This window comes from Oncorhynchus clarkii, chromosome 4, assembly GCF_045791955.1.
Source record: "Oncorhynchus clarkii lewisi isolate Uvic-CL-2024 chromosome 4, UVic_Ocla_1.0, whole genome shotgun sequence".
In the NCBI taxonomy this organism is placed as follows: domain Eukaryota; kingdom Metazoa; phylum Chordata; class Actinopteri; order Salmoniformes; family Salmonidae; genus Oncorhynchus; species Oncorhynchus clarkii.
The window spans coordinates 92810875-92835524 of NC_092150.1; the positions used below are offsets into that span (position 1 = coordinate 92810875).

The 24650-nt window shown below is 42.1% G+C and overlaps 2 protein-coding genes across 3 annotated transcripts in view; both read right to left on the reverse strand.

Annotated features, from left to right (window-relative positions):
* Positions 1 to 2245, reverse strand: part of LOC139407443 (SEC63 homolog, protein translocation regulator) — a 59098-nt gene extending 56853 nt beyond the window's left edge. Inside the window, exon 1 of one of the 2 annotated variants that reach the window (XM_071151236.1) lies at positions 1907 to 2245. In XM_071151236.1, the coding sequence (XP_071007337.1) occupies positions 1907 to 2030 (124 nt within the window). In that variant the 5' untranslated portion in view covers positions 2031 to 2245. The remainder of the gene's footprint in view (positions 1 to 1906) is intronic. The other variant, XM_071151237.1, reaches the window with a different exon arrangement.
* A 1945-nt stretch (positions 2246 to 4190) lies between these two features.
* On the reverse strand, positions 4191 to 24129 carry LOC139407922 (iodotyrosine deiodinase-like; the record flags this gene model as incomplete). The annotated part of the gene is given in 2 exon segments (XM_071151799.1): positions 4191 to 5329; positions 23973 to 24129. Coding segments are annotated over 2 exon segments (340 nt in total), but the record flags the coding sequence as incomplete, so codon positions are not given.
* Between the last annotated feature and the right edge of the window lie 521 nt (positions 24130 to 24650).

A 24650-nucleotide genomic window follows, 5' to 3' on the forward strand; every position in this document is an offset into this window, starting at 1 on the left:
CATTTGTAATAATAATAATACATTATTTTCTCAATCTGATTGGGTGGGCCCGGCAGGACCTGGCTCCCCAGTTGGTGGGCCTGTGTCCACCCAGGCCTATGCCCCTGCTGCCTAGGCTAGTCTGCTAGTAGTAGACTCTTCTTTGCACAAACATACAGGTCATCTATCTAGATGTACATGGAGTCTCAGTCTGTATGTTGCACTGGTACTTTCAATTCTGACATTAGGTGTAGCCATCGATTAACATAATCTGATACGACTTCCACGTTGTCAAACGGATACAGGGGGACTAAACTGTTTTCCTGGGTAGCAGACTAACATCCACGGAGAAGGAAGTTCATAACAAACGTCACCAATCGCGTGGAGCTGAGACCAGGCTTTGTGGAGTCAAGTACCAACTACATCGCCCAAGTCAATACAGCATTTTCTTTAAACTATGAAACGCCCACCTTTACCCATGGTTGTCACCTGTAGTTGCATGCAATTCTTTGTTTTCTAAAACCCATACTTTAAAAAAAATAATAAACTTGAATGAAATACCACCACCGATTGTTTGCTCATTGCTGTTGCTCTAAGATGGCAACTCGCCGCAAATGTGCATATGCCAATTGAATCTCAACGAGGAAACATTTGGGGGCGTTGTTTGATTACCGTTTATTGAAAAAAAAAGCATTCATTTCAGCAGGCAAAGATTCCACAAAGCCCGGTCTCGGCTCCACACCGTTGATGAAATACCTCAGAAACTTCATTCATTCATTCAGAGTTTAGTCCGCTACTTCACGGGTAAAAGTTAGCATAACAGACAGCTGTGACGGGATAGCTACAATACTAGGGTAAACATGTTTCTTTATGAATTCAACCTCACGGCCATATCAAAAACCTTCCAATGCTTTACTTAGTTATCAATCAAGTGACTAAATAAATACAAGTTAGTTAGCTAGCAAGTATAGCTATAGGTAGCTAGCTACCACCAACCCACGAACGTCGGCTAACGTGACCAGCAGCATACGTAACGAACGTCGGCTAACGTGACCAGCAGCATACGTAACGAACGTCGGCTAACGTGACCAGCAGCACACGTAACGAACGTCGGCTAACGTGACCAGCGGCACACGTAACGAACATCGGCTAACGTGACCAGCGGCACACGTAACGAACGTCGGCTAACGTGACCAGCAGCACACGTAACGAACGTCGGCTAACGTGACCAGCAGCACACGTAACGAACATCGGCTAACGTTACCAGCAGCATACGTAACGAACTTCGGCTAACGTCAACAGCAACATACGTAACGTGACGAACGTCGCAAAGAGTATTTTGCCAGACGACGTAAAATTCAGAGTAACCCGTTAACTAGCTAGCTAAAGTTAGCTAGCTGGACGGGACCATTTGTTATATAGCTAACTGACGCAGCTAGCTGGCTAAGTCACCAGACAAACATTAAGCTGAATGAGAAATAATAGCCAGTTAGGTGTTATTAGCACTGATATAGTATCCAATGAAATAAATAAAATAAAAGTTAGCCAGTCATATTGGTTAGCTAACTCGTAGCTAGCTGTTAGTTATGTAAACACCAACGCAGAGAGATTGGGCATGACGCTTCATTGCACCCCCCCATAGCAGTGCAGAGTTGGTAACGTCAGTTAACTACTTGTTGTTATGTGTATTTCAGCCAGCTAGTTAACTACTACATGCGAATGTAGCTAGCTGGCAACAGAGTTGGCTGGCAAGAAAAACTCTGTAACTAGTGGTGGTCCGTCTCGGAACTGGCTAATCGAATTTGTTAGTTAGCAGGCTAGCTAACTTCACCCATCACACACACACACAGCATACTTAGCTAACTAACCAACTTTAGCATGCTAAGCTAGGTGATGCTATCTTGTCGTATATACATCGGGGCCTTACCAGCATTCTGATCTCGGGGCCAGAGGTAATATGTGGCTGGGATAACGATGAGTCCAACAAAGGACGTTAGAAAGTAGAAAAATGTGTTGCCGCTGTCATCGTACTGAAACTGTTGCCCGGCCATTTCGTCGCGGGGTGTCTAGGGTGCCCCCTTTTCTTTCTCCACCGCTATGCCTTCCCAATCAAAGCCCAGTATGTATGACTTGACACACACCACTGATCAGGCAACAGCTAGCATAGGGCCAAAACAGCGCGATGCTGCGAGAGATCGGGTACGTGGTTTACGCCTGCGCAGTTGGTTAGTCTCTGCTTCCGTTCTTCTTCTTCTTCTTCGTCTGTGGAACTTCCGGGAACTTGTCCCTTTTGTTATGCTTCCACCTACTGCTTAGTATTTGATATTACTTCCAGCCTTGGAACTGTACTTGGTAAACTAGATGGGATACAGCTTTTGTCAAAGTTTAAAAGTCAAAAGTAGATTTTGTTTTGTACATTTTCCCTAACCCTCACCCTTTTCCTAACCTTAACCTAATTATCCCGAACTGCTACGTTAATACTCCTAACCTGTTGCGTAACTTCTAAACCTGCTACGAAAAGTCCCTTTTGACAAAAGCTGTATACCTTCTAGAAAAAAAAACGTGTTTCTCTTATGTCTGCTACGTTAGGTTCGCGCTGTACTGAACCACTGTTTATAATAGGCAATGCTGTCTAGAATAAACCCATCAATTCTAATGACTTAAATCAAATGTAAAGTCAGGAACAATATATACATATATATGTGTTTATTTTCAGACGTTTTAAATGGTTCTCATACGTTGTTGTCTTCTAATTCAAATTATCAGGATCATGTTCATCAAACCAATTTAATAATCAGGGATTGAAGAAGGTAGAGACAGCAATACATCACACAAAGCAGCCACAACTGTCAGTAAGAGTGGCCATGATGGAGTCTTTGAATGAAGAGATGGAAATAAAACTGTCCAGTTTGAGTGTTTTGTTGCAGATCGTTCCAGTCGCTAGCTGCAGCGTACTGAAAAGACGAGCGACCCAGGGATGTGTGTGCTTTGGGGACCTTTAACAGAATGTGACTGGTAGAACGGAACGACCTTAAGTGCACATGAGAAAGTACTTCAGGGGTACTTCAGGGGTACTCCGGGGGTACTTCGGGGGTACTTCAGGGGTACCTCGGGCAGAGCAAAATGTAGTTGGTGGTACAGTAACCAAAAACGGTTGAGAACCACTATAGTGTATATATACACTACTGGGCCAACCCAGACAGGAAGATCACATCAGTGACCCACTCAGGTGACGCACCCCTCCCAGGGACGGTATGAGAGAGCCCAAGTAAGCCAGTGACTCAGCCCCTGTAATAGGGTTAGAGGCAGAGAATCCCAGTGGAAAGAGGGGAACCGGCCAGGCAGAGCAAGGGCGGTTCGTTGCTCCAGAGCCTTTCCGTTCACCTTCCCACTCCTGGGCCAGACTACACTCAATCATATGACCCACTGAAGAGATGAGTCTTCAGTAAAGACTTAAAGGTTGAGACCGAGTTTGCATCTCTGACATGGGTAGGCAGACCGTTCCATAAAAATGGAGCTCTATAGGAGAAAGCCCTGCCTCCAGCTGTTTGCTTAGAAATTCTAGGGACAATTATCAGGCCTGCGTCTTGTGACCGTAGGGTACGTGTAGGTATGTACGGCAGGACCAAATCAGAGAGATAGGTAGGAGCAAGCCCATGTAATGCTTTGTAGGTTAGCAGTAAAACCTTGAAATCAGCCCTTGCCTTAACAGGAAGCCAGTGTAGAGAGGCTAGCACTGGAGTAATATGATCACATTGTTTGGTTCTAGTCAGGATTCTAGCAGCCGTATTTAGCACTAACTGAAGTTTATTTAGTGCTTTTTCCGGGTAGCCGGAAAGTAGAGCATTGCAGCAGTCTAACCTAGAAGTAACAAAAGCATGGATACATTTTTCTGCATCATTTTTGGACAGAAAGTTTCAGATTTTTGCAATGTTACGTAGATGGAAAAAAGCTGTCCTTGAAATGGTCTTGATATGTTCTTCAAAAGAGAGATCAGGGTCCAGAGTAGTTGTGAACATTGATTTGGGAGGAGCTCACCGGAACAGAGTACCTTCACCTCAAATGTTCTACTTAGTTCCTGAACCTCTTATAGAATATGAGCTCAGAAATATTGTGGAGTTCCCCCAATGGTCAAATTTTTGTGAATATTGTGAATGAAAGACCAAGAGGATGAACAGCAAATAAAACAATTTCACAGCCCGTTTTGCTCATTTTTTTTTATCAAGGGTGCCAATATTAGTGGAGGTCACTGTAGAGGTATAATCTTGAGTCAAACCTGTTTATTTTTTATCTAAAGGTATCCAGGGCTACATTCATTTGGTATGTTCTGGAACGTTCAATTCATCTAAAAAGATGCTATACTGAAAAAACAGTTGAAAAACGGGGAGGGGTTTTGTTGTGGGTTGGGGCACGCTGTCAGCATGGCCACTGCTCTTTAAATGCGTCACTCATTGCTTCAAGCCACACCCACCAAACTTACCTCAAAGTCTGTTCAAGAACATACAGGAACGTTATGGAAAAATGTGTCAATCTGCAACGTAGCAAATGTTCATGCGAACTGAATGCACCTCTGCTATTGACATACATGTTGAATTAGAACACGACAACATTAATTACTGAGGCAGTCTAGAGCACAGGTGAGTACAGGTAGGCCTAGACAGAGCACTAGTTTGGTGTGTGCAGCCTTGTCCCACCCCTTTATGTTAATTTATTAATATATGCAAACACACAGCATGTGTTTATGCAAATGAGGTAATACCTGAGGTAATAAATACTTTATTTACCATTTTCTTCCATTTTAACACAAAAAAGTTTTAAAAAATACCTGATACCATTAGAATATGTATATATTAGTGCATTCTAAGAAAAAAAAAGTGAAATTTAACAACAAATTGAATACCTGAATTTCCACTAAAAACCTGAACATTATTTGTCCGTGCCAGTAAAATGTTTTATGCTATAATTCACTCGATATCTAATGAATTATAAAAAAATCTAAAAGTTTGGAGTATCTTCATTTATTGTCCAACTGTTGCATTTATTAGAATAGTAAACATTTTGATGACTGTTGCTGCTTTACAAATCATTGCAGATGACTGGGAGGAGACGAGGACAGAAAGCACCCCTACATCTATGATGTCACTCGGCCGGGCCCTTTATGATGATGTCACAGGTGTACCATGATGTCGTCGAGTGGCTTGCGGGTGAGGTCGGGCACGGTGGCGTCGGGGGCGGGGTAACCCACAGGAAGTAGCATCAGCAGCTTCTCATTGGCTGGCCGACCGAGGAGCAGCCTGAGCTGGGGGCCGCAGTTGAGGGGCGTCGTCGTCACCGTCACCAGACCTGCATTCTGACAAGGGGATTGGACAGACTGCATGTCAGTCAAACACAGAGAGACATGGATTCGGTCAGAATATCAAACACATACAGAATCCAAAGGTTTTTTAAGGGTTTTGAAAAGCTCTTATGGTTGCTGACACCATTCCCTGTTCTATCTGACAGACAATAATGTCTGTTCTACACAACACATTTCTACGTCAACGTTCTGTAAAGTAACATCCTTCTGTCTTTGTTAGACATTTTATTTCAAATCAAATATTTAGATGTTATTAAGGGTGTAGCTAAATGCTTGTGTTCCTAGCTCCAACAGTAATACCTAGCTAAATGCTTGTGTTCCTAGCTCCAACAGTAATACCTAGCTAAATGCTTGTGTTTCTAGCTCCAACAGTAATACCTAGCTAAATGCTAGTGTTCCTAGCTCCAACAGTAATACCTAGCTAAATGCTTGTGTACCTAGCTCCAACAGTAGTACCTAGCTAAATGCTTGTGTACCTAGCTCCAACAGTAATACCTAGCTAAATGCTTGTGTTTCTAGCTCCAACAGTAATACCTAGCTAAATGCTAGTGTTCCTAGCTCCAACAGTAATACCTAGCTAAATGCTTGTGTTCCTAGCTCCAACAGTAATACCTAGCTAAATGCTTGTGTACCTAGCTCCAACAGTAATACCTAGCTAAATGCTTGTGTTTCTAGCTCCAACAGTAATACCTAGCGAAATGCTTGTGTTCCTAGCTCCAACAGTAATACCTAGCTAAATGCTAGTGTTCCTAGCTCCAACAGTACAGTAATACCTAGCTAAATGCTTGTGTTCCTAGCTCCAACAGTAATACCTAGCGAAATGCTTGTGTTCCTAGCTCCAACAGTAATACCTAGCTAAATGCTAGTGTTCCTAGCTCCAACAGTACAGTAATACCTAGCTAAATGTTGTGTTCCTAGCTCCAACAGTAATACCTAGCTAAATGCTTGTGTTCGTAGCTCCAACAGTAATACCTAGCGAAATGCTAGTGTTCCTAGCTCCAACAGTAATACCTAGCGAAATGCTAGTGTTCCTAGCTCCAACAGTAATACCTAGCTAAATGCTTGTGTTCCTAGCTCCAACAGTAATACCTAGCTAAATGCTAGTGTTTCTAGCTCCAACAGTAATACCTAGCTAAATGCTTGTGTTTCTAGCTCCAACAGTAATACCTAGCTAAATGCTTGTGTTTCTAGCTCCAACAGTAATACCTAGCTAAATGCTTGTGTTCCTAGCTCCAACAGTAATACCTAGCTAAATGCTAGTGTTCCTAGCTCCAACAGTAATACCTAGCTAAATGCTTGTGTTCCTAGCTCCAACAGTAATACCTAGCTAAATGCTTGTGTTCCTAGCTCCAACAGTAATACCTAGCGAAATGCTAGTGTTCCTAGCTCCAACAGTAATACCTAGCGAAATGCTAGTGTTCCTAGCTCCAACAGTAATACCTAGCTAAATGCTTGTGTTCCTAGCTCCAACAGTACTACCTAGCTAAATGCTTGTGTTTATAGCTCCAACAGTAATACCTAGCTAAATGCTTGTGTTTCTAGCTCCAACAGTAATACCTAGCTAAATGCTTGTGTTCCTAGCTCCAACAGTAATACCTAGCTAAATGCTAGTGTTTCTAGCTCCAACAGTAATACCTAGCTAAATGCTTGTGTTCCTAGCTCCAACAGTAATACCTAGCTAAATGCTTGTGTTTCTAGCTCCAACAGTAATACCTAGCTAAATGCATGTGTTCCTAGCTCCAACAGTAATACCTAGCTAAATGCTTGTGTTCCTAGCTCCAACAGTAATACCTAGCTAAATGCTAGTGTTCCTAGCTCCAACAGTAATACCTAGCTAAATGCTTGTGTTCCTAGCTCCAACAGTAATACCTAGCTAAATGCTTGTGTTCCTAGCTCCAACAGTAATACCTAGCGAAATGCTAGTGTTCCTAGCTCCAACAGTAATACCTAGCGAAATGCTAGTGTTCCTAGCTCCAACAACAGTAATACCTAGCTAAATGCTTGTGTTCCTAGCTCCAACAGTACTACCTAGCTAAATGCTTGTGTTTATAGCTCCAACAGTAATACCTAGCTAAATGCTTGTGTTTCTAGCTCCAACAGTAATACCTAGCTAAATGCTTGTGTTCCTAGCTCCAACAGTAATACCTAGCTAAATGCTAGTGTTTCTAGCTCCAACAGTAATACCTAGCTAAATGCTTGTGTTCCTAGCTCCAACAGTAATACCTAGCTAAATGCTTGTGTTTCTAGCTCCAACAGTAATACCTAGCTAAATGCATGTGTTCCTAGCTCCAACAGTAATACCTAGCTAAATGCTAGTGTTCCTAGCTCCAACAGTACAGTAATACCTAGCTAAATGCTTGTGTTCCTAGCTCCAACAGTAATACCTAGCGAAATGCTTGTGTTCCTAGCTCCAACAGTAATACCTAGCTAAATGCTTGTGTTTCTAGCTCCAACAGTAATACCTAGCTAAATGCTAGTGTTCCTAGCTCCAACAGTAATACCTAGCTAAATGCTTGTGTACCTAGCTCCAACAGTAGTACCTAGCTAAATGCTTGTGTACCTAGCTCCAACAGTAATACCTAGCTAAATGCTTGTGTTTCTAGCTCCAACAGTAATACCTAGCTAAATGCTAGTGTTCCTAGCTCCAACAGTAATACCTAGCTAAATGCTTGTGTTCCTAGCTCCAACAGTAATACCTAGCTAAATGCTTGTGTTCCTAGCTCCAACAGTAATACCTAGCTAAATGCTTGTGTTTCTAGCTCCAACAGTAATACCTAGCTAAATGCTAGTGTTCCTAGCTCCAACAGTAATACCTAGCTAAATGCTTGTGTACCTAGCTCCAACAGTAGTACCTAGCTAAATGCTTGTGTACCTAGCTCCAACAGTAATACCTAGCTAAATGCTTGTGTTTCTAGCTCCAACAGTAATACCTAGCTAAATGCTAGTGTTCCTAGCTCCAACAGTAATACCTAGCTAAATGCTTGTGTTCCTAGCTCCAACAGTAATACCTAGCTAAATGCTTGTGTACCTAGCTCCAACAGTAATACCTAGCTAAATGCTTGTGTTTCTAGCTCCAACAGTAATACCTAGCGAAATGCTTGTGTTCCTAGCTCCAACAGTAATACCTAGCTAAATGCTAGTGTTCCTAGCTCCAACAGTACAGTAATACCTAGCTAAATGTTGTGTTCCTAGCTCCAACAGTAATACCTAGCTAAATGCTTGTGTTCGTAGCTCCAACAGTAATACCTAGCGAAATGCTAGTGTTCCTAGCTCCAACAGTAATACCTAGCGCTAAAATGCTAGTGTTCCTAGCTCCAACAGTAATACCTAGCTAAATGCTTGTGTTCCTAGCTCCAACAGTAATACCTAGCTAAATGCTAGTGTTTCTAGCTCCAACAGTAATACCTAGCTAAATGCTTGTGTTTATAGCTCCAACAGTAATACCTAGCTAAAAATGCTTGTGTGTTTCTAGCTCCAACAGTAATACCTAGCTAAATGCTTGTGTTCCTAGCTCCAACAGTAATACCTAGCTAAATGCTAGTGTTCCTAGCTCCAACAGTAATACCTAGCTAAATGCTTGTGTTCCTAGCTCCAACAGTAATACCTAGCTAAATGCTTGTGTTCCTAGCTCCAACAGTAATACCTAGCGAAATGCTAGTGTTCCTAGCTCCAACAGTAATACCTAGCGAAATGCTAGTGTTCCTAGCTCCAACAGTAATACCTAGCTAAATGCTTGTGTTCCTAGCTCCAACAGTACTACCTAGCTAAATGCTTGTGTTTATAGCTCCAACAGTAATACCTAGCTAAATGCTTGTGTTTCTAGCTCCAACAGTAATACCTAGCTAAATGCTTGTGTTCCTAGCTCCAACAGTAATACCTAGCTAAATGCTAGTGTTTCTAGCTCCAACAGTAATACCTAGCTAAATGCTTGTGTTCCTAGCTCCAACAGTAATACCTAGCTAAATGCTTGTGTTTCTAGCTCCAACAGTAATACCTAGCTAAATGCATGTGTTCCTAGCTCCAACAGTAATACCTAGCTAAATGCTAGTGTTCCTAGCTCCAACAGTAATACCTAGCTAAATGCTTGTGTTCCAAGCTCCAACAGTAATACCTAGCTAAATGCTTGTGTTCCTAGCTCCAACAGTAATACCTACCTAAATGCTAGTGTTCCTAGCTCCAACAGTAATACCTAGCTAAATGCTTGTGTTCCTAGCTCCAACAGTAATACCTAGCTAAATGCTTGTGTTTCTAGCTCCAACAGTAATACCTAGCTAAATGCTTGTGTTTCTAGCTCCAACAGTAATACCTAGCTAAATGCTTGTTTTTCTAGCTCCAACAGTAATACCTAGCTAAATGCTTGTGTTTCTAGCTCCAACAGTAATACCTAGCTAAATGCTTGTGTTTCTAGCTCCAACAGTAATATCTAACTAAATGCTTGTGTTCCTAGCTCCAACAGTAATATCTAACTAAATGCTTGTGTTTCTAGCTCCAACAGTAATACCTAGCTAAATGCTAGTGTTCCTAGCTCCAACAGTGCAGTAATATCTAACTAAATGCTTGTGTTTCTAGCTCCAACAGTAATACCTAGCTAAATGCTTGTGTTTCTAGCTCCAACAGTAATACCTAGCTAAATGCTTGTGTTCCTAGCTCCAACAGTAATACCTAGCTAAATGCTAGTGTTCCTAGCTCCAACAGTAATACCTACCTAAATGCTTGTGTTCCTAGCTCCAACAGTAATACCTAGCGAAATGCTTGTGTTTCTAGCTCCAACAGTAATACCTAGCTAAATGCTTGTGTTCCTAGCTCCAACAGTAATACCTAGCTAAATGCTTGTGTACCTAGCTCCAACAGTAATACCTAGCTAAATGCTTGTGTACCTAGCTCCAACAGTAATACCTAGCTAAATGCTTGTGTTTCTAGCTCCAACAGTAATACCTAGCTAAATGCTAGTGTTCCTAGCTCCAACAGTAATACCTAGCTAAATGCTTGTGTTCCTAGCTCCAACAGTAATACCTAGCTAAATGCTTGTGTACCTAGCTCCAACAGTAATACCTAGCTAAATGCTTGTGTTTCTAGCTTCAACAGTAATACCTAGCGAAATGCTTGTGTTCCTAGCTCCAACAGTAATACCTAGCTAAATGCTAGTGTTCCTAGCTCCAACAGTACAGTAATACCTAGCTAAATGCTTGTGTTCCTAGCTCCAACAGTAATACCTAGCGAAATGCTTGTGTTCCTAGCTCCAACAGTACAGTAATACCTAGCTAAATGCTTGTGTTCCTAGCTCCAACAGTAATACCTAGCGAAATGCTAGTGTTCCTAGCTCCAACAGTAATACCTAGCGAAATGCTAGTGTTCCTAGCTCCAACAGTAATACCTAGCTAAATGCTTGTATTCCTAGCTCCAACAGTAATACCTAGCTAAATGCTAGTGTTTCTAGCTCCAACAGTAATACCTAGCTAAATGCTTGTGTTTATAGCTCCAACAGTAATACCTAGCTAAATGCTTGTGTTTCTAGCTCCAACAGTAATACCTAGCTAAATGCTTGTGTTCCTAGCTCCAACAGTAATACCTAGCTAAATGCTAGTGTTCCTAGCTCCAACAGTAATACCTAGCTAAATGCTTGTGTTCCTAGCTCCAACAGTAATACCTAGCTAAATGCTTGTGTTCCTAGCTCCAACAGTAATACCTAGCGAAATGCTAGTGTTCCTAGCTCCAACAGTAATACCTAGCGAAATGCTAGTGTTCCTAGCTCCAACAGTAATACCTAGCTAAATGCTTGTGTTCCTAGCTCCAACAGTAATACCTAGCTAAATGCTTGTGTTTCTAGCTCCAACAGTAATACCTACCTAAATGCTAGTGTTCCTAGCTCCAACAGTAATACCTATCTAAATGATTGTGTTCCTAGCTCCAACAGTAATACCTAGCTAAATGCTTGTGTTCCTAGCTCCAACAGTAATACCTAGCTAAATGCTTGTGTTTCTAGCTCCAACAGTAATACCTAGCTAAATGCTTGTGTTTCTAGCTCCAACAGTAATACCTAGCTAAATGCTTGTGTTTCTAGCTCCAACAGTAATACCTAGCTAAATGCTTGTGTTTCTAGCTCGAACAGTAATATCTAACTAAATGCTTGTGTTCCTAGCTCCAACAGTAATATCTAACTAAATGCTTGTGTTTCTAGCTCCAACAGTAATACCTAGCTAAATGCTAGTGTTCCTAGCTCCAACAGTGCAGTAATATCTAACTAAATGCTTGTGTTTCTAGCTCCAACAGTAATACCTAGCTAAATGCTTGTGTTTCTAGCTCCAACAGTAATACCTAGCTAAATGCTTGTGTTCCTAGCTCCAACAGTAATACCTAGCTAAATGCTAGTGTTCCTAGCTCCAACAGTAATACCTACCTAAATGCTTGTGTTCCTAGCTCCAACAGTAATACCTAGTGAAATGCTTGTGTTTCTAGCTCCAACAGTAATACCTAGCTAAATGCTTGTGTTCCTAGCTCCAACAGTAATACCTAGCTAAATGCTTGTGTTCCTAGCTCCAACAGTAATACCTAGCTAAATGCTAGTGTTCCTAGCTCCAACAGTAATACCTACCTAAATGCTTGTGTTCCTAGCTCCAACAGTACAGTAATATCTAACTAAATTCTTGTGTTCCCAGCTCCAACAGTAATATCTAACTAAATGCTTGTGTTCCTAGCTCCAACAGTACAGTAATATCTAACTAAATGCTTGTGTTCCCAGCTCCAACAGTAATATCTAACTAAATGCTTGTGTTCCTAGCTCCAACAGTACAGTAATATCTAACTAAATGCTTGTGTTCCCAGCTCCAACAGTAATATCTAACTAAATGCTTGTGTTCCCAGCTCCAACAGTAATATCTAACTAAATGCTTGTGTTCCTAGCTCCAACAGTACAGTAATATCTAACTAAATGCTTGTGTTCCCAGCTCCAACAGTAATATCTAACTAAATGCTTGTGTTCCTAGCTCCAACAGTACAGTAATATCTAACTAAATGCTTGTGTTCCCAGCTCCAACAGTAATATCTAACTAAATGCTTGTGTTCCCAGCTCCAACAGTAATATCTAACTAAATGCTTGTGTTCCTAGCTCCAACAGTACAGTAATATCTAACTAAATGCTTGTGTTCCCAGCTCCAACAGTACAGTAATATCTAACTAAATGCTTGTGTTCCTAGCTCCAACAGTGCAGTAATATCTAACTAAATGCTTGTGTTCCTAGCTCCAACAGTACAGTAATATCTAACTAAATGCTTGTGTTCCTAGCTCCAACAGTACAGTAATATCTAACTAAATGCTTGTGTTCCTAGCTCCAACAGTGCAGTAATATCTAACTAAATGCTTGTGTTCCTAGCTCCAACAGTACAGTAATATCTAACTAAATGCTTGTGTTCCTAGCTCCAACAGTGCAGTAATATCTAACTAAATGCTTGTGTTCCTAGCTCCAACAGTACAGTAATATCTAACTAAATGCTTGTGTTCCTAGCTCCAACAGTACAGTAATATCTAACTAAATGCTTGTGTTCCTAGCTCCAACAGTGCAGTAATATCTAACTAAATGCTTGTGTTCCTAGCTCCAACAGTACAGTAATATCTAACTAAATGCTTGTGTTTCTAGCTCCAACAGTAATACCAAGCTAAATGCTTGTGTTCCTAGCTCCAACAGTAATACCTAGCTAAATGCTAGTGTTCCTAGCTCCAACAGTAATACCTACCTAAATGCTTGTGTTCCTAGCTCCAACAGTAATACCTAGCGAAATGCTTGTGTTTCTAGCTCCAACAGTAATACCTAGCTAAATGCTTGTGTTCCTAGCTCCAACAGTAATACCTAGCTAAATGCTTGTGTTCCTAGCTCCAACAGTAATACCTAGCTAAATGCTAGTGTTCCTAGCTCCAACAGTAATACCTACCTAAATGCTTGTGTTCCTAGCTCCAACAGTACAGTAATATCTAACTAAATGCTTGTGTTCCCAGCTCCAACAGTAATATCTAACTAAATGCTTGTGTTCCTAGCTCCAACAGTACAGTAATATCTAACTAAATGCTTGTGTTCCTAGCTCCAACAGTGCAGTAATATCTAACTAAATGCTTGTGTTCCTAGCTCCAACAGTACAGTAATATCTAACTAAATGCTTGTGTTCCTAGCTCCAACAGTACAGTAATATCTAACTAAATGCTTGTGTTCCTAGCTCCAACAGTAATATCTAACTAAATGCTTGTGTTCCTAGCTCCAACAGTACAGTAATATCTAACTAAATGCTTGTGTTCCTAGCTCCAACAGTACAGTAATATCTAACTAAATGCTAGTGTTCCTAGCTCCAACAGTGCAGTAGTATCTAACTAAATGCTAGTGTTCCTAGCTCCAACAGTGCAGTAATATCTAACTAAATGCTTGTGTTCCCAGCTCCAACAGTAATATCTAACTAAATGCTTGTGTTCCTAGCTCCAACAGTACAGTAATATCTAACTAAATGCTTGTGTTCCTAGCTCCAACAGTACAGTAATATCTAACTAAATGCTTGTGTTCCTAGCTCCAACAGTACAGTAATATCTAACTAAATGCTTGTGTTCCTAGCTCCAACAGTACAGTAATATCTAACTAAATGCTTGTGTTCCTAGCTCCAACAGTACAGTAATATCTAACTAAATGCTTGTGTTCCTAGCTCCAACAGTACAGTAATATCTAACTAAATGCTTGTGTTCCTAGCTCCAACAGTACAGTAATATCTAACTAAATGCTTGTGTTCCTAGCTCCAACAGTACAGTAATATCTAACTAAATGCTTGTGTTCCTAGCTCCAACAGTACAGTAATATCTAACTAAATGCTAGTGTTCCTAGCTCCAACAGTACAGTAATATCTAACTAAATGCTAGTGTTCCTAGCTCCAACAGTACAGTAATATCTAACTAAATGCTAGTGTTCCTAGCTCCAACAGTACAGTAATATCTAACTAAATGCTAGTGTTCCTAGCTCCAACAGTACAGTAATATCTAACTAAATGCTTGTGTTCCCAGCTCCAACAGTAATATCTAACTAAACGCTTGTGTTCCCAGCTCCAACAGTAATATCTAACTAAATGCTTGTGTTCCTAGCTCCAACAGTACAGTAATATCTAACTAAATGCTTGTGTTCCCAGCTCCAACAGTAATATCTAACTAAATGCTTGTGTTCCTAGCTCCAACAGTACAGTAATATCTAACTAAATGCTTGTGTTCCCAGCTCCAACAGTAATATCTAACTAAATGCTTGTGTTCCCAGCTCCAACAGTAATATCTAACTAAATGCTTGTGTTCCTAGCTCCAACAGTACAGTAATATCTAACTAAATGCTTGTGTTCCCAGCTCCAACAGTAATATCTAACTAAATGCTTGTGTTCCTAGCTCCAACAGTACAGTAATATCTAACTAAATGCTTGTGTTCCCAGCTCCAACAGTAATATCTAACTAAATGCTTGTGTTCCCAGCTCCAACAGTAATATCTAACTAAATGCTTGTGTTCCTAGCTCCAACAGTACAGTAATATCTAACTAAATGCTTGTGTTCCCAGCTCCAACAGTACAGTAATATCTAACTAAATGCTTGTGTTCCTAGCTCCAACAGTGCAGTAATATCTAACTAAATGCTTGTGTTCCTAGCTCCAACAGTACAGTAATATCTAACTAAATGCTTGTGTTCCTAGCTCCAACAGTACAGTAATATCTAACTAAATTCTTGTGTTCCTAGCTCCAACAGTGCAGTAATATCTAACTAAATGCTTGTGTTCCTAGCTCCAACAGTACAGTAATATCTAACTAAATGCTTGTGTTCCTAGCTCCAACAGTGCAGTAATATCTAACTAAATGCTTGTGTTCCTAGCTCCAACAGTACAGTAATATCTAACTAAATGCTTGTGTTCCTAGCTCCAACAGTACAGTAATATCTAACTAAATGCTTGTGTTCCTAGCTCCAACAGTGCAGTAATATCTAACTAAATGCTTGTGTTCCTAGCTCCAACAGTACAGTAATATCTAACTAAATGCTTGTGTTTCTAGCTCCAACAGTAATACCAAGCTAAATGCTTGTGTTCCTAGCTCCAACAGTAATACCTAGCTAAATGCTAGTGTTCCTAGCTCCAACAGTAATACCTACCTAAATGCTTGTGTTCCTAGCTCCAACAGTAATACCTAGCGAAATGCTTGTGTTTCTAGCTCCAACAGTAATACCTAGCTAAATGCTTGTGTTCCTAGCTCCAACAGTAATACCTAGCTAAATGCTTGTGTTCCTAGCTCCAACAGTAATACCTAGCTAAATGCTAGTGTTCCTAGCTCCAACAGTAATACCTACCTAAATGCTTGTGTTCCTAGCTCCAACAGTACAGTAATATCTAACTAAATGCTTGTGTTCCCAGCTCCAACAGTAATATCTAACTAAATGCTTGTGTTCCTAGCTCCAACAGTACAGTAATATCTAACTAAATGCTTGTGTTCCTAGCTCCAACAGTGCAGTAATATCTAACTAAATGCTTGTGTTCCTAGCTCCAACAGTACAGTAATATCTAACTAAATGCTTGTGTTCCTAGCTCCAACAGTACAGTAAAATCTAACTAAATGCTTGTGTTCCTAGCTCCAACAGTAATATCTAACTAAATGCTTGTGTTCCTAGCTCCAACAGTACAGTAATATCTAACTAAATGCTTGTGTTCCTAGCTCCAACAGTACAGTAATATCTAACTAAATGCTAGTGTTCCTAGCTCCAACAGTGCAGTAGTATCTAACTAAATGCTAGTGTTCCTAGCTCCAACAGTGCAGTAATATCTAACTAAATGCTTGTGTTCCCAGCTCCAACAGTAATATCTAACTAAATGCTTGTGTTCCTAGCTCCAACAGTACAGTAATATCTAACTAAATGCTTGTGTTCCTAGCTCCAACAGTACAGTAATATCTAACTAAATGCTTGTGTTCCTAGCTCCAACAGTACAGTAATATCTAACTAAATGCTTGTGTTCCTAGCTCCAACAGTACAGTAATATCTAACTAAATGCTTGTGTTCCTAGCTCCAACAGTACAGTAATATCTAACTAAATGCTTGTGTTCCTAGCTCCAACAGTACAGTAATATCTAACTAAATGCTTGTGTTCCTAGCTCCAACAGTACAGTAATATCTAACTAAATGCTTGTGTTCCTAGCTCCAACAGTACAGTAATATCTAACTAAATGCTTGTGTTCCTAGCTCCAACAGTACAGTAATATCTAACTAAATGCTAGTGTTCCTAGCTCCAACAGTACAGTAATATCTAACTAAATGCTAGTGTTCCTAGCTCCAACAGTACAGTAATATCTAACTAAATGCTAGTGTTCCTAGCTCCAACAGTACAGTAATATCTAACTAAATGCTAGTGTTCCTAGCTCCAACAGTACAGTAATATCTAACTAAATGCTTGTGTTCCCAGCTCCAACAGTAATATCTAACTAAACGCTTGTGTTCCCAGCTCCAACAGTAATATCTAACTAAATGCTTGTGTTCCTAGCTCCAACAGTACAGTAATATCTAACTAAATGCTTGTGTTCCCAGCTCCAACAGTAATATCTAACTAAATGCTTGTGTTCCTAGCTCCAACAGTACAGTAATATCTAACTAAATGCTTGTGTTCCCAGCTCCAACAGTAATATCTAACTAAATGCTTGTGTTCCCAGTTCCAACAGTAATATCTAACTAAATGCTTGTGTTCCTAGCTCCAACAGTGCAGTAATATCTAACTAAATGCTTGTGTTCCTAGCTCCAACAGTACAGTAATATCTAACTAAATGCTTGTGTTCCTAGCTCCAACAGTACAGTAATATCTAACTAAATGCTTGTGTTCCTAGCTCCAACAGTGCAGTAATATCTAACTAAATGCTTGTGTTCCTAGCTCCAACAGTACAGTAATATCTAACTAAATGCTTGTGTTCCTAGCTCCAACAGTACAGTAATATCTAACTAAATGCTTGTGTTCCTAGCTCCAACAGTGCAGTAGTATCTAACTAAATGCTTGTGTTCCTAGCTCCAACAGTACAGTAATATCTAACTAAATGCTTGTGTTCCTAGCTCCAACAGTACAGTAATATCTAACTAAATGCTTGTGTTCCTAGCTCCAACAGTAATATCTAACTAAATGCTTGTGTTCCTAGCTCCAACAGTACAGTAATATCTAACTAAATGCTTGTGTTCCTAGCTCCAACAGTACAGTAATATCTAACTAAATGCTACTGTTCCTAGCTCCAACAGTGCAGTAGTATCTAACTAAATGCTAGTGTTCCTAGCTCCAACAGTGCAGTAATATCTAACTAAATGCTTGTGTTCCCAGCTCCAACAGTAATATCTAACTAAATGCTTGTGTTCCTAGCTCCAACAGTGCACTAATATCTAACTAAATGCTTGTGTTCCCAGCTCCAACAGTAATATCTAACTAAATGCTTGTGTTCCTAGCTCCAACAGTGCAGTAGTATCTAACTAAATGCTTGTGTTCCTAGCTCCAACAGTACAGTAATATCTAACTAAATGCTTGTGTTCCTAGCTCCAACAGTACAGTAATATCTAACTAAATGCTTGTGTTCCTAGCTCCAACAGTACAGTAATATCTAACTAAATGCTTGTGTTCCTAGCTCCAACAGTACAGTAATATCTAACTAAATGCTTGTGTTCCTAGCTCCAACAGTACAGTAATATCTAACTAAATGCTTGTGTTCCTAGCTCCAACAGTACAGTAATATCTAACTAAATGCTTGTGTTCCTAGCTCCAACAGTACAGTAATATCTAACTAAATGCTTGTGTTCCTAGCTCCAACAGTACAGTAATATCTAACTAAATGCTAGTGTTCCTAGCTCCAACAGTACAGTAATATCTAACTAAATGCTAGTGTTCCTAGCTCCAACAGTACAGTAATATCTAACTAAATGCTAGTGTTCCTAGCTCCAACAGTACAGTAATATCTAACTAAATGCTAGTGTTCCTAGCTCCAACAGTACAGTAATATCTAACTAAATGCTTGTGTTCCTAGCTCCAACAGTGGAGTAATATTCACAACAATACACACAAATAATAGAATTAAGAAATATATAAATATTAGGACGAGCAATGACCATAGTATATAAAATAATCATTATATATATATATATATTTATATATATATATACATACAGTGCCTTCAGAAAGTATTCAGACCTCTTGACTTTTTCCACATTTTGTTACGTTACAGCCTTATTCTAAAAATGGATTAAATAAAGAAAGAACAATATCAGCAATCTACACACAATACCCCATAATGACATCACAATACCCCATAATGACATCACAATACCCCATAATGACATCGCAATACCCCATAATGACAAAGCGAAAACAGGCTTTTAGAAATAGTTGCAAATGTATTAAAAATAAAAAACAGAAGTACCTTATTTACACAAGCATTCTGACCCTTTCCTAGGAGACTTGAAATTGAGCTCAGGTGCATCTTGTGTCCATTGATCATCCTTGAGATGTTTCTACAACTTGATTGGAGTCCATCTGTGGTGAATTCAATTGACTGGACATGTTTTGGGAAGAAACACACCTGTCTATATAAGGTCCTACAGTTGACAGTGCATGTCAGAGCAAAAACCAAGCCATGAGGTTGAAGGAATTGTCCGTAGAGCTCAGAGACAGAATTGTGTTGAGCATTGAAGGTCCCGAAGAACAGTGACCTCCATCATTCTTAAATGGAAGAAGTTGTGAACCACCATGACTCTTCCTAGAGCTGGCCATCCGGCCAAAATGAGCAATCAGGGGAGAAGGGCTTGGTCAGGGAGGTGACCAAGAACCTGATGGTCCCACTGACAAAGCTCCAGAGTTCCTCTGTGGAGATGGGAGAACCTTCCAGAAGATCAACCATCTATGCAGCACTCCACCAATCAGGCCTGTATGGTAGAGTGGGCAGACGGAAGCCACTCCTCAGTAAAAGCCACATGACAGCCCACTTGGAGTTTGTCAAAAGGCACCTAAAGGACTCAGACCATGAGATATAAGATTCTCTGGTCTGATGAAACCAACATTGAACTCTCTGGCTTGAATGCCAAGCGTCACATCTGGCGGAAACCTGGCACCATCCCTACGGTGAAGCATGGAGGTGGCAGCATCATGCTGTGGAGTTGTTTTTCAGCTGCAGGGACTCGGAGACTAGTCAGGAACGAGGCAAAGAGAGATCCTTGGTGAAAACCTGCTCCAGAGCGCTCAGAACCTCAGACTGGGGCGAAGGTTCACCTTCCAACAGGACAACGACCCTAAGCACACAACCAAGACAACACAGGAGTGGCTTCGGGACAAGTCTCCGAATGTCCTTGAGTAGGCCAGCCAGAGCCCAGATTTGAACCCAATTGAACATCGCTGTAGACCTGAAAATAGCTGTGCAGCAACACTCCCCATTCAAACTGACAGAGCTTGAGAGGATCTGCAGAGAAGAATGGGATAAACTCCCCAAATACAGGTGTGCCAAGCTTGTAGCATCATACCCAAGAAGACTCAAGGTTGTAATCGCTGCCAAAGGTGCTTCAACAAAGTACTGAGTAACGGGTCTGAATATTTATGTAAATGCGATATTTAAAAAACATTTTGCAGAAATTAGCAAACATTTTTTTAAACTTGTTTTTGCTTAGTCATTATGGGGTATTGTGATGTCATTATGGGGTATTGTGTGTAGATTGATGGGGGGGGGGGGGACAATTGAATCCATTTTAGAATAAGGCTGTAACGTAACAAAATGTAGAAAAAGTCAAGGGGGTCTGAATACTTTCTGAATGCCCTGTATATATGTATACATTATAGACCGGATGTGGATGGAATATATAGTATATCTATAGAATACATAGGATAGAATAGTAGATGTACAGCAATAGTTGAATGGGATGGACTTAACTAGAATACATTATATACAGTACATATGAAATGAGTAAAACAGTTTAACATTATTAAAGTGACCAGTGGTCTATTATTAAAGTGATCAGTGATTCCATGTCGACAGTAGGTACATTAGGGCAGCAGCCTCTAAAGTGCAGGGTCGAGTAACCGGGTGGTAGCCGGCTGTTGACAGTGACTAAGTTCAGGGCAGGGTACTGGGGGGAGGCCGGCTAGGGATGGCTATTTAACAGTCTGATGGCCTTGAGATAGAAGGTGTTAATCAGTCTCTCGGTCCCAGCTTTGATGCACCTGTACTGACCTCGCCTTCTGGATGGTAGCTGTGTGAACAGGCAGTGGCTCAGGTGGTTGTTGTCTGTGATGATCTTTTTGGCCTTCCTGTGACATCGGGTGGTGTAGGTGTCCTGGAGGGCAGATAGTTTTCCCCCGGTGATGCATTCGGGCAGACCGCACCACCCTCTAGAAAGCACTAAGGTTGCAGGCGGTGCAGTTGCTGTACCAGGCGGTGATAAAGCCCGACAGGATGCTCTCATTGGTGCATCTGTAGAAGTTTCTGAGGGGCCAAGCTGTATTTCTTCAGCCTCCTGATTGTTGTTGCACCTTCTTCACCACACTGTCTGTGTGAGTGGACCGTTTCAGATCGTCAGCGATGTGTACGCCCAGGAACTTGAAGCTATTCACCTTCTCCCCTGCAACACAGTTGATGTGGATAGGGGGCATACTTCCTCTTCTGTCTCTTGAAGTCCACGATCAGCTCCTTCGTTTTGTTGATGTTGAGGGAGAGGTTATTTTCCTGGCACCACTTGGTCAGGGCCCTCACCTCCTCCTTGTAGGCTGTCTCGTCATTGTTGGTAATCAGGCCTACTACTGTTGTGTTGTCTGAAAACTTGGTGATTGAGTTGGAGGCGTGCATGGCCACTCAGTCATGGGTGAACAGGGAGTACAGGAGGGGGCTGAGCACCCACCCTTGTGGGGCTCCAGTGTTGAGAATCAGCGTAGTGGAGGTGTTGTTTCCTACTTTCACCACCTGGGGCGGCCCGTCAGGAAGTCCAGAACCCAGTTGCACAGGGCGGGGTTCAGACCCAGGGCCTCGAGCTTAATGATGGGCTTGGATGTTACTATGCTGTTGAACACTGAGCTATAGTCTAACTATAGTCTATAGTCAATGAACAGCATTCTTACATAGGTATTCCTCCAGAAGGGATAGGGCACTGTGTAGTGTGATGGTGATTGCATCGTCTGTGGACCTATTGAGGCAGTAAGCAAATTGAAGTGGGTTAAGGGTGACAGGTAAGGTGGAGGTGATATGATCCATGACTAGTCTCTCAAAGCACTTCATGATGACAGAAGTGAGTGCTACGGGGCTATAGTCAGGTACCTTTGCTTTCTTGGGTACAGGAACAATGGTGGACATCTTGAAGCAAGTGGGGACAGCAGACTGGTATAGGGAGAGATTGAATATGTCCGTAAACACTCCAGCCAGCTGGTCTGCGCATGCTCTGAGGACGCGGCTAGGGATGCCGTCCGAGCCGGCAGCCTTGTGTGGGTTAACACGCTTAAATGTCTTACTCACGTCGACCACGGAGGACCACAGTCCTTACTCACGTCGACCACGGAGGACCACAGGCCTTACTCACGGCGACCACGGAGGACCACAGTCCTTATTCACGGCGACCACGGAGGACCACAGTCCTTACTCACGGCGACCACGGAGGACCACAGTCCTTACTCACGTCGACCACGGAGGACCACAGTCCTTGGCCGAGGGCTGCGTCGGTAGCACTGTGTTATCCTCAAAGCGGGTGAAGAAGGTGTTTAGCTTGTCTGGGAGCAAGTCGTCAGTGGCTGGGTTTCCCTTTGTAATTTGTCATTGTCTGGAGTCCCTGCCACATACATCTCGTGTCTGAGCAGTTGAATTCCAACTCCACTTTGTCTCTGTACTGATGTTTTGCCTGTTTGATTGACTTACGGAGGGCATAGCTGGACTGTTTGTACTCAACCATATTTCCAGTGACCTTGTCGTGGTTCGCGCTTTCACGGTTTTTGGTTTGGGTAGGTTTTAATAGTCATAGTGGGAACAACATCCCCTATACACTTCCTGGTGAACTCAGTCACCGTGTCCGTGTAAACGTCAATGTTATTCTCAGAGGCAACCCGGGAACATATCCCAGTCCGCGTGATCAAACAATCTTGAAGCATGAATTCCGATTTGTCAGACCAGCATTAAATAGATCTTAGCATGGGTACTTCCTGTTTGAGTTTCTGCGTAAAGGAAGGGTAGAGCAGAAGGGAGGTGTGATCTGATTTGCCGATGGGAGGGCAGGGGAGGTCCTTGTAGCCATCCCGAAAGGGAGAGGGACAATGGTTGAGAGTTTTTGAAGCACAAGTACAACAGGCAATGTGTTGATAGAACTTTGGGAATGTTTTCCTCCCAAAATGTTTTTGATAAAATCCCCAGCTACAATAAATGTGGCCTCGGGATATGTAGTTTCCTGTTAGCCCAAAGCCAAGTGTAGTTCCTGGAAGGCCGTTGTGATATCGGTTTGAGGGGGAATATACACAGTTGTGACTATAACCAAAGATAATTATCTGGGGCGGTAATATGATTGTGAGGTATTCTAGGTCAGGTGAACAAAATAACTTGAGTTACTGTACATTACCACAATCACATCATGAGTAGTTAATCATGAAACATACACCTCCACCTTTCTTCTTCCCAGAGAGTTCTTTATTCCTGTCTGCCCGATGTACTGAGAACCCAGCTGGCTGTATGGACGGGGACAGTACATCCAGAGAGTTCTTTATTCCTGTCTGCCCGATGTACTGAGAACCCAGCTGGCTGTATGGACGGGGACAGTACATCCAGAGAGGTCTTTATTCCTGTCTGCCCGATGTACTGAGAACCCAGCTGGCTGTATGGACGGGGACAGTATATCCGGAGAGAGTCATGATGTCTCTCTGGAAGGATATCCTCGCCCTGAGCTCATCTACTTTATTGTCCAGGGAATGAACATTAGCAGGAATTATAGTCGGAAGCGATGGATGGTATGCACGCCTCCTGAGTCGAACTAGAAGTCCACTCCGAATACCTCTTCTCCACTGACGGCGTCTTGGAGCAGCCGCTGGGATAAGTTCAGTTGCCTTGGGGGTACGAACAAGGGATCCAATTCGGGAAAGTCGTATTTCTGGTCGTAATACTGGTGAGTTACCACTCTCTGATATCCAGAAGTTCTTTCCGGATGTATTTTATAACACAAAAAAACATTCTAGACTAATAATATAAGAAATAACACAAAACAATAAAAATACTGCGAAGTTGCTTAGGAGCTAGAGGCAGAGCTGCAGTGTCTGTCGGTGCCATCTTCAGATAGAATAGAGAATCATATCAGTACGCCCCAGCGGTCCACGTCCCTGAGTACGCCCCAGCGGTCCACGTCCCTGAGTACGCCCCAGCGGTCCACATCCCTGAGTACGCCCCAGCAGTCCACGTCCCTGAGTACGCCCCAGTGGTCCACATCCCTGAGAACACCCCAGAGGTCCACGTCCCTGAGTACACCCCAGTGGTCCACAGGGGTTGTGACTTGGTGAATGCTCTGAATGAGTGCGCGTGTGGTTGTCTCACCTAGCTATTGATGAATGCACTAGCTGTAAGTTGCTCTGGATAAGAGCGTCTGCTAAACGACTCAAATGTAAATGACCATGTGTGAATGCTCTGACCTGCAGCGCGGCCAATAGCAGGCCACAGGAGATGGACACACTGATCTCATTGTAGTAATGAGTCCTCTTCTGTCCTCCAGCGACGATGCCGTACGTCTGTTTAAATATCAACACGAGGTAGGGAGCCACATCAAGATACTGCTTCACCCAGTTAGTCCTGGGAGAGAGGGAGAGAGAGGGGAGAGATGGGGGGAGAGAGAGGGAGGAGAGATGGGGGAGGGGGGAGGGGGAGAGAGGGAGAGAGGGAGGAGAGATGGGGAAGGGGGGAGAGAGGGAGGAGAGATGGGGAAGGGGGAGAGAGGCGGAGAGAGGGAGGAGAGAGAGGGTGAGAGGGAGGAGAGAGGGGGAGAGAGGGAGGAGAGAGGGGGGAGAGGGGGAGAGAGGGGGAGAGATGGGGGAGAGATGAGGGAGACAGGGAGGATATTGCGAGGGAGAGAGGGAGGATATTGCGAGGGAGAGAGGGAGGGAGGGGGAGATGGAGAGAGAGAGAGGGGGAGATGGAGAGCGAGGTGAGAGCGAGGGGGAGGTGGAGATGGAGAGAGAGGGATAGAAAATATTATCTGACTTGCGTGCATGCTGTATGTCTACATGGTGTATATTTATTTACATGGTGTATATCTACATGGTGTATATTTACATGCTGTATGTCTACATGGTGTGTATCTACATTTTATCTGA